Below are 13,410 nucleotides of genomic sequence, written 5' to 3'. Positions count from 1 at the left end.
AAAACGTGATAAAATTAATCCGTTAGCAAACGAATCAATATCCTATCACATTGCGGAATGGTGAATAAATTGCGAGAAGGGAAAATATTACAATATACGTATATTGTAGTTAGCGCTAGGAATTACTAGTGGTATCATGTAAACTCCCGGTGATAGACGAGAACGAGTAATGTGTCCCATTGTAAGTGAAGCGTTTATAGTATACATTAAAACACGTGTCACATCTTGTAAGCTTATAAGCAAATAAATTACTTCATTTAATAAACTAATCTGATTGTGATCATGGTTTTAATTTTGGGTGTATTTTTTAAGTCAATAAACGAATGCGCCCCCGGCTAAGCTAGAGGGTTCGGTTCGCAAGTCATTTATCAACGATTCCACAATCAAACGGAAGCCTCGAGGCAAGAGACCGCAGAGAGTAGCAACATCAATTGCAAGTTCTACCTCGCGTTCAGTGCGCGTTCAGGTCTTGCGAACGACGCAATTGTCGCTGATATACTGTCCAGCCGGAGTTCCTTAGCCCAGTAATCTTAATCGGTATGGTGTAATACAAAGTTCACAAAATCTTGTGTGTGTTCAGATAACAGAGACGACAGAGCTAAGCATGTTGAAGTTTTTCAAAAGAGAGCGACTAATTTTATAGAAAATTGCTTAACATTTCTTAGCTGTCAGCTCCAGCCTTACTGTGGTAGAATAATCGTGAATAATTTCAAACCGATCGCGATCTACAGTGCAAAGTTCACTTTTTTCATTCCATTTGTCTTGTTTTCATTCATGTTGCATTCGCTCGCAGACAGCTGATTGGCCGGTGGTGGTGGTATGTGACGGGAATAAGGTTTTCATTCCTGACCTAGTGCTGTTCAGTGTAATCCAAGTCGTCGTAGACTAAGTTCGTCGTTTAGTTTAGTGACCGAAAACATCTGGTGTCAAGGGTTTATACGTATGTTTTTTCTGTGCAGTGACAAGAGTTACGAGCCCTCTTTCTTTTCCCGATGATTTGCAGAAGATTGCCTCTGATAACAGCGAGATATCGTGCGGGATTGTGCGATACTACGGCAGTAAAGCAAATCAACAAAAACATCAACAGTACGTCGAATTCTCGGAATCTATCCTCGGCACCGCTCGTTGACAACGGTGAACGTAAACAAACGCCAGAGATGCGTGAATTCAACACAATCGCACGGTAACGCTTCGGCAACGTTACAAAGCGTTACTAGTTTAATTTGTCCGTTAATGTATGTATTTTGAACTCTTTCTACAGACCGTCGGAACATGGAGATTTGCTGGCAAATAAAACCCTCTTTCCGGATCCACCGTCGAGGGGACCGCTGACAGTGTATCGTAAGCAGGCCACCGTCGATTGGCGAAAAATAAAGGTGGCCTTCAACGATGTCACTTCGCTGGAGCTACAGCACCGGGTGTGGAGTTTTGCCAGTAAACACCCACTGTTTGCGCATCCGCTGCAACCGCTTACCATGGACGAAGAGCGCCATCTGGCTACCAAGCGGATGTATGTGGTGCAAAACGAGAAGATGTTCACCATTATCGACTACCTCGAGCGACCGGATTTGGCCGCACACTATCACCAATCGTGGATCGCCTACGAACCAAGCATGGCCGTGAAGTACTCGCTCGGATTCGGCATGTTCCCGTCGGTCATACGCACCCTCGACGTAGGCCGACTGGATGAGATTGTGGAGCGTAACGAGACAGGCGAGTACCTGGGTGCATTCGGTTTGACCGAGATTGCTCACGGGACGAACGCGAAGGGTATGCGTACGACGGCCACGTATGATCCTGCGGCCGGCGAGTTTGTGCTGCACACGCCCGACTTTGAGGCGGCCAAATGTTGGATCGGCAACCTGGGCAAAACCTGTACCCACCTGATCGTGTACGCTCAACTGTACACCGCCGATGGTAAACATCACGGCTTGAACGCTTTCGTGGTACCGGTGCGTGATTCTTCCACCCTTAAAGCCTTCCCCGGGGTGACGGTTGGCGATCTTGGTGCGAAGGCTGGCCTACAGGGCGTAGACAATGGGTTCGTGATGTTCCGACAGTATCGCATCCCGCGTGAAAACCTACTGTCTCGCACTGGCGATGTTAACGAGGCGGGTGAGTTTGTGTCCCCGTTCAAGGATGCCAGCAAACGGTTCGGCGCTTCCCTGGGGGCTCTCTCGGGGGGTCGCGTCGGTATTTGTGGTATCGCAAATGTGTACCTCACCAAAGCGATCACCATAGCGCTCCGGTACTCGGCCAGCCGGAAACAGTTCGGACCGGACGACAGTGAGGAAGAGTGGCCCGTGCTTGAGTACCAATCGCAGCAGTTCCGTCTGTTCCCGCATCTGGCCAATAACTTCGTGATACGCGTGTTTAACCTTTGGTTTGCCAAAGCCTACGGAGACATGCAGCTGAAGATGCTCGGTGGAGAGAATATTGGTGGCGTTGGGATGGAGGTGCACGCACTTTCGTCGGCCGCCAAACCCGTCTGCACGTGGGCCGCACGTGACGGCGTTCAGGAGTGCCGGGAGGCTTGCGGAGGTCACGGATATCTGAAGCTATCAACTATCGGCGATTTGCGAGGCAATAACGATCCGAACTGCACGTACGAAGGGGAAAACAATGTGCTCATCCAGCAGGCGTCGAATTGGTTGCTAAGTGTGCGATCTAAAGGATGGGACAAGTTTGCCGAAGTATCACCCCTCGGTTCGGCACAGTTTTTAGCGCATTCGGAGACTTTGCTCAAACGGCGACCGAACTGGACCTCAGCAGCCCACGCAGGGTCAATTTCAAGTACGAAACGGTGCCGACAATCTTGGCTAACTGAGCTCAATAATTCATATCGTTTGTTTTCACAGATCAACTAGAAGCATTGGATTGGTTGGTCGCTTATCTGCTGGAGGAAACGTATGGAAAGTTATCCAATTTGAAGCGTCAAGGAAAGACATCTTTTGAAGCCCGGAACGACTCCCAATCCTTCTTCGCCAGAACGCTTTCAATCGCTTACGGAGAGGTAAGAGGATGACTGAAATCATCAGTGAAATGTTTAACAACATGTTTTTTACCATTTTCACGAAATCATGGTTGATGGTTGAAACGGTTTGATGTATCAAGTACAAAGCAACACTATAAGATCTTCCTTTATTTTTTGTGTATTTTTATAATTTTTTAAATGTCCCACTCTTTTCGTTTGAAACAAGACAAGTTATATCTGAACAGTTTCGTCTATTTTGTGTCCTTTTAAATTTTATTTTTTAGTTTTTTTTAGTTGTTGAAATAAGCTCAACATTGAAATAGAAAATGAAAAGAACATGAACACATACTCTATAAAATGATACCACGTATTCAATATTTTTTCATTTGATATGAACATGCATAATTTATTTAACTGACACATTGCCCTTTCTTTTCGCTATTAATCTTTTTCCCCCTTTTCCTCAACAGCGCATGCTACTGTTCGTGTTTGCCAAGTTCCTGGCCGACCTTGAATCCGGTCCGGAACGACAGGTGCTAGAGCATCTCGGTGCACTTTACGGTGCCAACGTGATCCTGCGTCACATCGGTGTCTTCTACCAGGGTGGATATTTCTCCGCCCAACCGGGCGCAATGGGCCTCCTACAGCAAGCGATCCTCGATCGACTGCCCGTAATCAAGCGGGATGCGATCGCCCTGGTCGATGCGATCGCTCCGACCGACTTCATCCTCAATTCGCCGCTCGGCATGAGCGATGGGGACGTGTACCGACATATGGAGTCGGCCATCATGCAAGCGCCGGAGGCGCTCGAACGTCCCAAGTGGTGGCGCGACGTGGTACACCGAGATTATGTGCAACAGTCGAAGCTGTAAGCAACCGGTGGTGGAGTTTATATGGGTTCGCGGGATAACATTTTCGATTATATTTTAATGCGCTGTGGGTATGGCCGGGCAAAGAAAAATGGCATTCGCTCATAATTTGGGCTCGATCTTCCTTTTGTTAGGTTTTACTACGCATAATTTCGTTTCGACTTCTTTGGTATTGTAGTTTGTTATAATTATATAGCGTTGTTTTTTTTTTGTAATAAAAAAAAGACCAACTTCGAGCGGGCCCTTGGGTTAAGATTTTATGACTAACACTATCGATTTCTGCTTCGTCCCGCTGCGTTAAATATATCACCAAAGTTTATTACGATCGTTCGAAACAGAAAAATATTTCTGCATGGCTGCCGTTATGAGCCATTGTGCAGAAAAAAAGGCAGCACTTTTTTAAACGCCTCTCCCAGCCCATTCCGGCTACCCGGCCCACTCTCTCCAGGACAAGACTTTTGCTAACGGATTTCGTAAACAAACCATAAAACGATTGCTTTGATCGTTTCCCGGTCAGCGGGCTTGTTGCCCGCTGGTCTTAGGATGCTGTGATTGGATCCTTTTTTACGACCTACCTTTTTACCGAAAATACTCCGGTTGTGTTGGGGAGGTCCTTACGGGTCCAAGTATCATAAAAAGTAAAAAAACCGACGACGGTTGAACAGAAGAACATCCAACCGCTAGCTACCCTTAGGCCCAATTACCCCCGGGGGAAAGGTAACCGGCTTCGGTGGGCCAAAAGAATGATGGGTGGAGATTGTTTACGAAAAGCATCAGCCGAGTGGAAAAGGTAACAGTGGCTGGTGGGGGTAGCGGGAAAATGTGTAGTTTTTGAAAAACAACACATTTGCCAAATGGTAAACTGGACATGGTTGCTGGCTGCATGGATGGCAAAAGCGTACCTTTCGCGATACCAACATCCTGGGGAAACCTGGACATCCATCGCAGACATCCCAAAAGGCATGTATAATCCATGCAAATTGAACCTATTAAAATTAGCATTTGTATCCGTCCGTCACGGTACTCGCGACATCGACAGAGCACCGAAACTTTATTTATCCTTATGACCAGGTAGCTGTAAATCGAACACTGCGTTAAATCAGGCCAAAATATACGACCGCTGCTTACAATAGACACATACGGGAGCGAAATGAGTCCGGGCATGCGACATCGAGACACGGTCTGCACCGTTCCCAGCCTAAGCCAATAGGTTTATGGGTTTATGATCTGTTTACGCCATGCGGGGTGACGCCCTTCCGACGGCCAGTGGCCGTAAAATCCTCTTACGGTGACGGTTCAAGATGGTCACTTTCCTAAATGTCCCGTTGAACGTCACCTTGCTATCAACCATTTTCTGCAAAAATACAAAAGATGTTTCGATGTGGTGCCTGCTTGCCGAATATATTCGCCACATGGGAGCAGCAAATTTAAGAGATTTTCGGAACGGATGCCCGGCAGCGGAAGGGAGATGGAGATGACGATAAGTAATCCTCGTCCGAGAAGGTGACTGATTGGAACTACCTGGCACCCTAGCGGTAATAGTTCGGTGCGAATTTACGGTACAGTGCAGCTTTATAATCCTATTAATTTTTATAGACTACGGCGAAAAAGGCTCGTGCCCGGACAAACAACAATCGGACCCCCGTCGATCCGAGGCTAGACACCCGACCGGGATCCCGACTGATGAATCAACGGCGATAGGGTTTGCAAATTTGTCGATATCCTTTTGTATGATTAGGTAACATAACGTAATTTGACGTAACCGAGTGAGAGCTGAAGGAGTTTTGTAGACCGGAGGATTTCCATTTCTCCAAGTTACATAATGTAATGTATGTCGATGTTTCTCAGGAGGTGTCTAGAACTACTAGGATCGGTAATGTCCTTCGTTTGGCTACAAATTTGACGCCGACAGGAAGAGTTGTGGGACTTTCCCGTCAGGCTGCTATAGACAGAATCCTTTTCCGTCGCATCCTGTCGCTGTGTTGGTTACGTAAATAATTGGGCGCACTTTTTTTTTCGTAAAAGCATCACTTCCGGCGCCATTTACTAATTTCACCGTAGACCTCCATTATGGTGAAGGGTTTTTCCAAACTAAGGCGCAATGTTTTCTTGGGGGCAAACCAATGCCGACGCGTGCATTTGGTGATTGTGGAAATTCCCCATTCAAACTGACCGCCGGAAGATGTGTCCCTAAGATGGTGAGCTGAACGAGGAAGTTTGGATAGGATGATCATTAAAACGAGGAAGTTTAGGAAAACACCAGCACCAGCTTCCTGTCCGCACTTTAAGGGCAGGAAGTTCAAGATTGTTAGGTGCACTTCCTTCCAGGGTTACGAAAAGAGGTAAAATAATAGCAAGTTGTACTCTGAATTTCATTCCACGTCCGTTGGATCGAAGATATTCCGTGGGACGTTCTCGGCCATAGCGATGGCAAACTTGATGTTGTGTCTGATCGTCTATTATTCTTAGGACGAAACAACACCTCAGTCTGTCCTGTGAATTTGGCGAGAGAAATTCGATCCCAAAAACATAATTCGCCGGTGGGACTAGAGGCGAATGGAGTCGGGTTTGGGATTTTACGCGAACGCTTATGAATTAACGACCGCCGGCAACAAGACGCTACCTATTTTTTGCCCAGTAAAACTTGCCGACATTTTTCGTACCCTTTGGCGGTAGCTTCAGGCTCGAGAATCATGTGAGAGAGCATAGGAGTGGGTAGTCGCCCTTCGGCCAAAATTATTTTACGGGGTACGACGGAGTGGTCAGTGGGCGAGACTGACCAGCAGGTATTCGGCGCTGGACTGGAAGATCGAACGGGACAGGTAATGGAGGCAGGCAAGCAGACGGGCAGCAGTTTAGGACCCGATTGGGAATTCATTTTTCGGGAAATTACTTTTCGAAATCCCAAGCGAGCATCATCTCGGCCCGTCTCGACGCAATTGGATGGAATTCACGAGACGCTGGATTGGATTGGCGCGCAGTCACTTAATTAAGCCTAGTCTTTGGCCAACCGCTTGGCCACATTTAAAAGCAAGCCGAAGTCGCACAGGAGCATCACTTGTGTTCGATCCCGCCAGTCATCAACATCCGTCATCGATTTTCCGTGAAGTTTGAAAGGAGCGAACGTTTGAAGTAATGTCGCACGTGCCATCACATTATCAACCCTTGGGAGTCCTTAGAGGAGCGCTGCACGAAGGAGCTTTCCGACGGCCATACGATGGCTACTACAACCGTTCCGAGCGGCCACAGTCTTACTGGAATACGGAAACCAGAGTGTACGATCTTCGCTCGAAAAACAAATTCAACGGACGCAGCGGTACACCTTTCCCCGATCAATCCAGAGCCTACCAAGGATCGCAGTGGAATACGTACAACAGCTTTCAGCCAATTGCAGGACAGATCCAGCAATCCGTTGCCCCTGGTAACGCACCTAGCACCAGCAAAAAACGTCGCCTCTCTACCGTTCCCGACGACGAACCGTTCATAGACATCATAAGCAACAGGGTGGAAAGCCATGGTGGTCAGCCAAAACGGAAAAAGGTCTCCAATGGGCAGCCTCGTTCGATCCGGTTGATCAGCAGTTCGCCAAAATCAAAGCCAGTACCTCGGAAGTCTCCAATCTCGAACCAGCCCGTTGCGGTTCGGATCGAATCCATCTTCCGCAATGTGGAGTTGCTGGCACAAAGTTACTGGGACACCGGAAACGCGTTAAAGCAACAATCTGGCATGCGGGCTGGTGTGGTGTTGAACAATACTCGAATACGGACAGTGTAGGCGAAAGCTCTTTGTTGGAAAACTCTGTTTGAACGATTGTGTTCCTTAGCTAACAACTGTGTGTGGTGTCCGTCGATAGAGCGATAAGTTTGTAAATTACTTGTGGTTCGTAAAATGTATAAGATTAAAAATAAAATTTTATGTTTCTAGATTTAATTCATAAGACTTTGAATTGGAAGTATGAAAATGTTGTGCCAGAGAAAGAATGTAGCATTAGGGAATAAAATTTTCATTTGATTATGAGTGCTTAATTCCTGGCCCTGTTTTAAATGCTCCACCTTGATCATTTTTTTTCGATATAATAATTTTTACAGGTTTGTCAATTATTCAAAAACTGTTTACGTTTTTTTAAAGATTAATTTAAACTAATTGAATTAATTGTTTACCGAAAACTGGTTGCACAACCTAGCACTAATTTATGTTTAATTAGAAAGATGCATCCAGATCGAGAGGTCGAACCATTTCGAGTAGGGATTAATGAATAAAGATCAAAACAACTAGAAACGCTAGAGCGGCACACTGCACGACAATATTGTAACACGTTCAAATGGTTTGATACTCGTTTTGAAACACTCTTCTGAACTCTTCCTTGGTTGATCACCTTTCCACCGTATTTTAGATGACCATTTCATCTCCGATATCTGCGACATTCCCATACGGATAGAGTACATCCGAGATAGAGATGGAGATAAATGTGCCAGAAAAACAAAGGATAATTCTTTTGTTTTGTGCTACATCTGGCAGATTTGAATGCCTTTTGTGCCATGCCTTGCTCCATGCGAGAACAATACTCCCAGAGAAGCTGTGGCTACTTGGACTCGGGCGAAGTCGATCATTTTGCGCAAATCAGTGGTCAGTTTAACATCAACCGTCGAGGAAAGTAATGAGAACCAAACCGTGTGCACGTTACGTGGCCAGAGTGGTAGATCTGAGCCACGCGCATCATCCGGAGTCGCAGAACGGTTCACATTTGGTGCCACATCCAGTACAAATGGCCCCTATAAAGTCGCAATATACCACACCGGCGGTGGGCAGTCAGCTGGTACCGTTACCGATCGGGACGTTTTCGACCGCGGAACCGACCGCTGACTTGAGTGTGTCCTTGAGACAGCATCGCAAGAGAAAGTCCCCGGTGAAGGAACCACGGGTCACTCGCACGAAGCAGCGCACAAAGGATGGCAAAGTGTCAAAGGATGTGGGGCCAATGGCCGCGGGCGCTACCACCAACATACCGGCGTCTCTAGTGCAACCAAACACCAGCGGTGGTCTGTATAAAATTGACTTTTCCCGTCTGATCGAGCAAAATCTACAGAGTAGCCTGCTGCAGCAGCGATCAGCGTTGGCGGCGCACGGACACCCGATCGGCCGCGGAGGACCGGTGTTGGATCCTAGGATTGTCCACGCCGAACACACGCTCACCATGTGGAGGCAGCTTATGATGGCATCGGTTGCACTGCAGCGGAACCAGCAAGCGATCATGCGACCCCCGCATTCCTCACCGGCCGGCGTTGGCGTTCCGTCACCGCCAGTGGCCAGCAACGGCGAACGGTTCTCGATATTCCACAGCGTGGAGCTGATGGCACAAAGTTCCTGTCCGTCCGCGACGGGAAGGAAGTGTTAGTTGGAGTGTCCGTTACCCGTTTATGCCGTGGGAAACACGTTTCCATGGTTACAGCGCCTGGCGAGAAAAAGTGCATATTTATTTCAATTTATCGAACAAATGTAAACGATACTCAAATTTGTTTTGCTTGACGCAAAAACAAAACCGTTTTGCACAAATAGTAGCAGAATGGAGATGTAGGAAAAACGAATGTGAATTTCATAATTATCGAACAAATGTAAAAGATTCTCAAATTTGTTTTGCTTGACGCAAAAAACAAAAACAGTTTCTCACAAACAGTACGGGAATGGTAATGTAGGAAAAACGTTTCTATAGTTGAGACCTCGTGAGTATTGAATAATTATCGAACTAATTTAAACGATTTTCAAATCAGTTTTGCTTGACGCAAAAACAAAACCGTTTCTCTTATTTTCTAACAAAGCAGGAAAGTGGCGCTACGTAAGAGCGATTCGAAGAAAAATAATTTAAATTACAGAAGAAGTAACTAAGCACATTCATGAGCAGTAAATTTATAACTTAACAAGAACAACATGGTCAATATGAACCAGTAAATGTATGTAACGAACGATTTTACAAAGATAATGTTACATCAATTCGCCGGAATTGCACACAAAGAAATAAAAGAAGAATTTACGAACTATTTTAATTTTTCAAAAATTTATCTTACTCATTCCGACTACAAAAAAAAAAAAAATACATGTAGAACGCGAATTTTAAATACCCTTATTCAATTGTCTTCATTTTTCTTGATTTCGAGTATCTTATACCGCCGCTGGTAAACCCCTTCTCCCAAAATTGCCGCAATTCCCCTGGCAATGCTGTTTGTTTTAACGCTGTCTAATAAATGCGATCCCAACGGCCATTGTGTGCTGCCGAACCTGGCCGATTCCCTCCGTTCCCTCCGGACCAAGGACCAAGGAAATGGGTAGGGGAGGGCAGTGAAAGTGAAATTGACTTTTTCTTTGTTCGCCTCTTGCCGAAAAGGAAACAATAAATGAGCCCCGACTGACCCTCGGGAGCGTTAGGAGAGATGAGTTCTGTAATGTTGCTAATGGCTCAAGCCGATCGCGAAGGATTAGGGTGCGAAGGAGAGAGAGAAAGAGAAAGTAGTATAGGACATTTTAACGAGGCCTGGCCAAGGCCAGGTATAAAAGAGCGGATCGTCCCCAGAGTCCCGCATCAAATGACCATATCCAAATGGCCAATGTTTACATGAGAAATTAACTCTTTAAACCAAAAGGATAACATGTAATACTCGCCCATGCAAAAAAGGGGGTGGGTCGGTCCACGGGATCGAATTCATCGCTCCCTCCTGCGGGAGTACCTTCGAGGCGGTTCCACCAGGACGACCCACGGAGCAATGTGCACTGCGTCTGAGTCTGGGCCTCTGTACCTGCGCTCCTATCCTCCACCGATGGATACCTGAGTCGGGGGCACGCTCGCTAGCCCCCGAGGACACATAAGGAAATTAAGTGCGTGCGAAAACTAAACCTACCTCAGCGTTGTGGTTTTCTCCTTTTTTGGGAGGCGGATCCACCGATGTACCTATAACTGGGAGTTTTAACGGAAATTCACTAAGGTAAGTCCAAGAGGCCGAGAGAAAAAGTACTCGTACGGGACGAGGGGAAACTTAGGTACCGGCGGCATCTGTGCGGGAATGGCCGCGGGGCGTTGCGCGTAAATTGAAGGACAAAGGCATCTTTTTGCGGCGAACCGTGCAGTGGCATCGGGATAAGCTGGCCACAGCCGAGATACTGAGTGTGGTTCTGTACCTCTACCGAGCATGCCGAGAGTGCTTCTGAGATAAGTTTGTCACAAAAAGTATTGGATGATTCACAAGGTATAAGCTTTAAAACAAAAACCAAATGGGAATATTGAAAACACGACCCAGAGTTACCAACGTGTATGAAACGAACTTTAAATGTTTCAACACTTTTCATATTTTATTTGCGTAAGTTAGTTAAAATTAGTTAGTTTACTTGAGTAACCATGTCAATACTAGTTTTGATACCAAGCTTATGATTTTTACGACATATTAATCGGTTGCATTTTGCAAAGCATCTGATAGACTAAAAAACTAATAAAAACGAACATTTGCTGACATTTGAGAAGCTGAAATTAAATTACTGACTTTTGTCGATTTATTACCGCAAAAGAGTAATTTAGGTAAGTAACGCAGCTTTAAATTATCCAAAAACAGTAATTTAGATAAGTAAAACTAATTTAAATCCTTCGCTCATGGTACGAAAATTTAAATTTTCATAAAACTTGACGATTTGAAACAGCCGCCAATTCGCGAAACGCTGACAAAATTAGATTGTAATAAATTTATTCAAAAGATAAGTTTATAATTTTTTTTATCATATACATTTCAAGTCTTCAAATGCTTAACATGCGGGTAGCTGGCATTCGACGAAGAGCTTATATTTACATGCGCGTCTTTTTTCGTTGAGCAGTGATGTGCCGGCAGTGTTTGCGGCTTGAGAGTGTAATTTTTCTTGGTTTCTTTAAAATTCACAATTGCAAATTTTATCAAAAGATACTTTTTGCAAAGTGCAACAACCAGCATTTTGCCTTGTTTGTAATAATTGCATTAGAACTTTAAAAACACACACATTCAATTTAAAATGTGTAAAACGGAATGAGTGTACTAAGTATAGTGCAATAGAGAGCACAGTTTAACACGGGAAAGTATAAAAATAAAATTCAGGACATGTAAGAAACGAAAGTTCAGAAGAGTTTGAGAGAAAGCGGTTGTTTCTTGGAAGGGGTTTATCATTATGATTTTAATCAAGTTAATGATGCAAAAATCGAAGCGGACAAGGAACCATCGAATACTTAAAATAAATTCTGGCTATGGGCTGAATCACATCACAACCGGAAGAGTTGTGCACGGAAGATTAGGGTTCTTTATTGGAAGAATTAATGTCTCCACCCTGGGTACCCCGGCTAGTTGTTCGATCGGCATCGGATCTTTCTTCCCGCTGCCCACCGTGGCCAAAACTGGGGTACCTGCCCAGATAGGCAGAAGCAATAAAACCGAGCGGACGGTTTTAAAAAAGAAAGAAAGCAGAACGCGTATTTTAAAAACTACCCTACAGCAACAAACAGGTAAAAAGGATAACACGTCCATGTTCTGGTGGGTTTTTTTTTTTGTTTCTGCAGCTTGCTTGCTGCGGTTGGCGGAGTGTTGCCGCTAGGATGGGTCACTTTGTGCCAGAGTACCTGTGAGGTCGGTATAAATTACTGTAACACCGACCAGCAGCATCACAAATCAGCTTGAGCAGTCGAGGAGGAAACATATCGTCAGTAAAAGGATCGTAGCAATCCACGGATTACTCACGTGAAATGTACAACCAGCAAGGATACAACGGTGGTTCAGTGTACGGTGCGAGTTACGGCATGGATTACCAGCAGTATTACTATCAGCAACAGCAACAGCAACAACAACAAGTTCCCCAGCATCAACAAAGGATTGCCGGTGTTATGGGATACTATTCACCGGACGCGGCCGCCATGTTCTACAATCCGTACGTGTACGGCGCTCAACAGCAGATGGCACAGCCGCAACAGCCCGTGGACTACCAGCTAACCCCAGCTCTGTATCTGCTCAACCAGCAGGCCGAACTGCTGCAACGGTCACTCCATCGAACCACTCCGCCGCAGTCGCGCCCGGCAAAGCGGAACACATCCAAAGCGAAGGACCAAGGACCTTCCACCAAGGCACTTCCCAGGAAAACCCGAGGTCCCTACAAGCGACGTGCCAACAAGTCTCTCTCGCCGTCGACGTCACCGGCGCCCGAGCAGCCGGACACGTCTTCGGATCGCCTTTCCACCTCGGACGTCTCCGGAAGCAACAACCGATCGTCGTCATCGATACAGTCGTTGGACCAGCAACAGCAATCGGCGGAGCGGAAGCGGAAAAGCGATTCCTTCCTCGAGCTCGAGCAGCAGACGAAAAGGCAGTTCATCGATCAAACACCCTCCCCGATCGGCGCCAACAGTGGTTTGCTGCGGGAACGAAGACAGTCCATCTTCTGCAGCGTGGCACTGATGGCCGAAAGCTCCTGCACCAAACAGCGATAGGAACGAACCGGCGTCGATTACCACCAGAAGGGGCACGTTCCTTAACGCATCCATCGGCCGTGAAATGTGATTTTAGACGATGGATA

At 46.1% G+C, this 13,410-nt stretch overlaps 2 protein-coding genes across 2 annotated transcripts; both read left to right on the top strand.

Moving 5' to 3' along the window:
- Nucleotides 1–1,099: 1,099 nt before the first annotated feature.
- On the top strand, nucleotides 1,100–4,104 carry LOC131263432 (peroxisomal acyl-coenzyme A oxidase 3). Its single transcript, XM_058265633.1, has 4 exons — nucleotides 1,100–1,183; nucleotides 1,262–2,793; nucleotides 2,859–3,013; nucleotides 3,445–4,104. Exons 1-4 carry the CDS (start codon nucleotides 1,158–1,160, stop codon nucleotides 3,844–3,846), a joined length of 2,115 nt encoding a protein of 704 aa, XP_058121616.1. The 5' UTR covers nucleotides 1,100–1,157; the 3' UTR covers nucleotides 3,847–4,104.
- Nucleotides 4,105–12,586: 8,482 nt separating this feature from the next.
- On the top strand, nucleotides 12,587–13,324 carry LOC131264025 (vacuolar protein-sorting-associated protein 36-like). The gene has a single exon (XM_058266316.1). It carries the CDS (start codon nucleotides 12,587–12,589, stop codon nucleotides 13,322–13,324), a length of 738 nt encoding a protein of 245 aa, XP_058122299.1.
- Nucleotides 13,325–13,410: the final 86 nt, after the last annotated feature.

This window comes from Anopheles coustani, chromosome 2 (genome assembly GCF_943734705.1).
Source record: "Anopheles coustani chromosome 2, idAnoCousDA_361_x.2, whole genome shotgun sequence".
Classification (NCBI taxonomy): Eukaryota; Metazoa; Arthropoda; class Insecta; order Diptera; family Culicidae; genus Anopheles; species Anopheles coustani.
The sequence above is the reverse complement of the archived record's forward strand: the minus strand, read 5'-3'. Positions and strand labels throughout refer to the sequence as shown.

What these genes read in the sequence shown, in the direction of transcription:
- LOC131263432 (XM_058265633.1), top strand. Translation starts at nt 1,158, where the DNA reads ATGCGTGAATTCAACACAATCGCACG. An exon ending in GAATTCAACACAATCGCACG is followed by an intron (nt 1,184 to 1,261) that starts GTAACGCTTCGG and finishes CTCTTTCTACAG; the next exon opens with ACCGTCGGAACATGGAGATT. An exon ending in TTTCAATCGCTTACGGAGAG is followed by an intron (nt 3,014 to 3,444) that starts GTAAGAGGATGA and finishes TTTCCTCAACAG; the next exon opens with CGCATGCTACTGTTCGTGTT.
- LOC131264025 (XM_058266316.1), top strand. Translation starts at nt 12,587, where the DNA reads ATGTACAACCAGCAAGGATACAACGGTGGTTCAGTGTACGGTGCGAGT.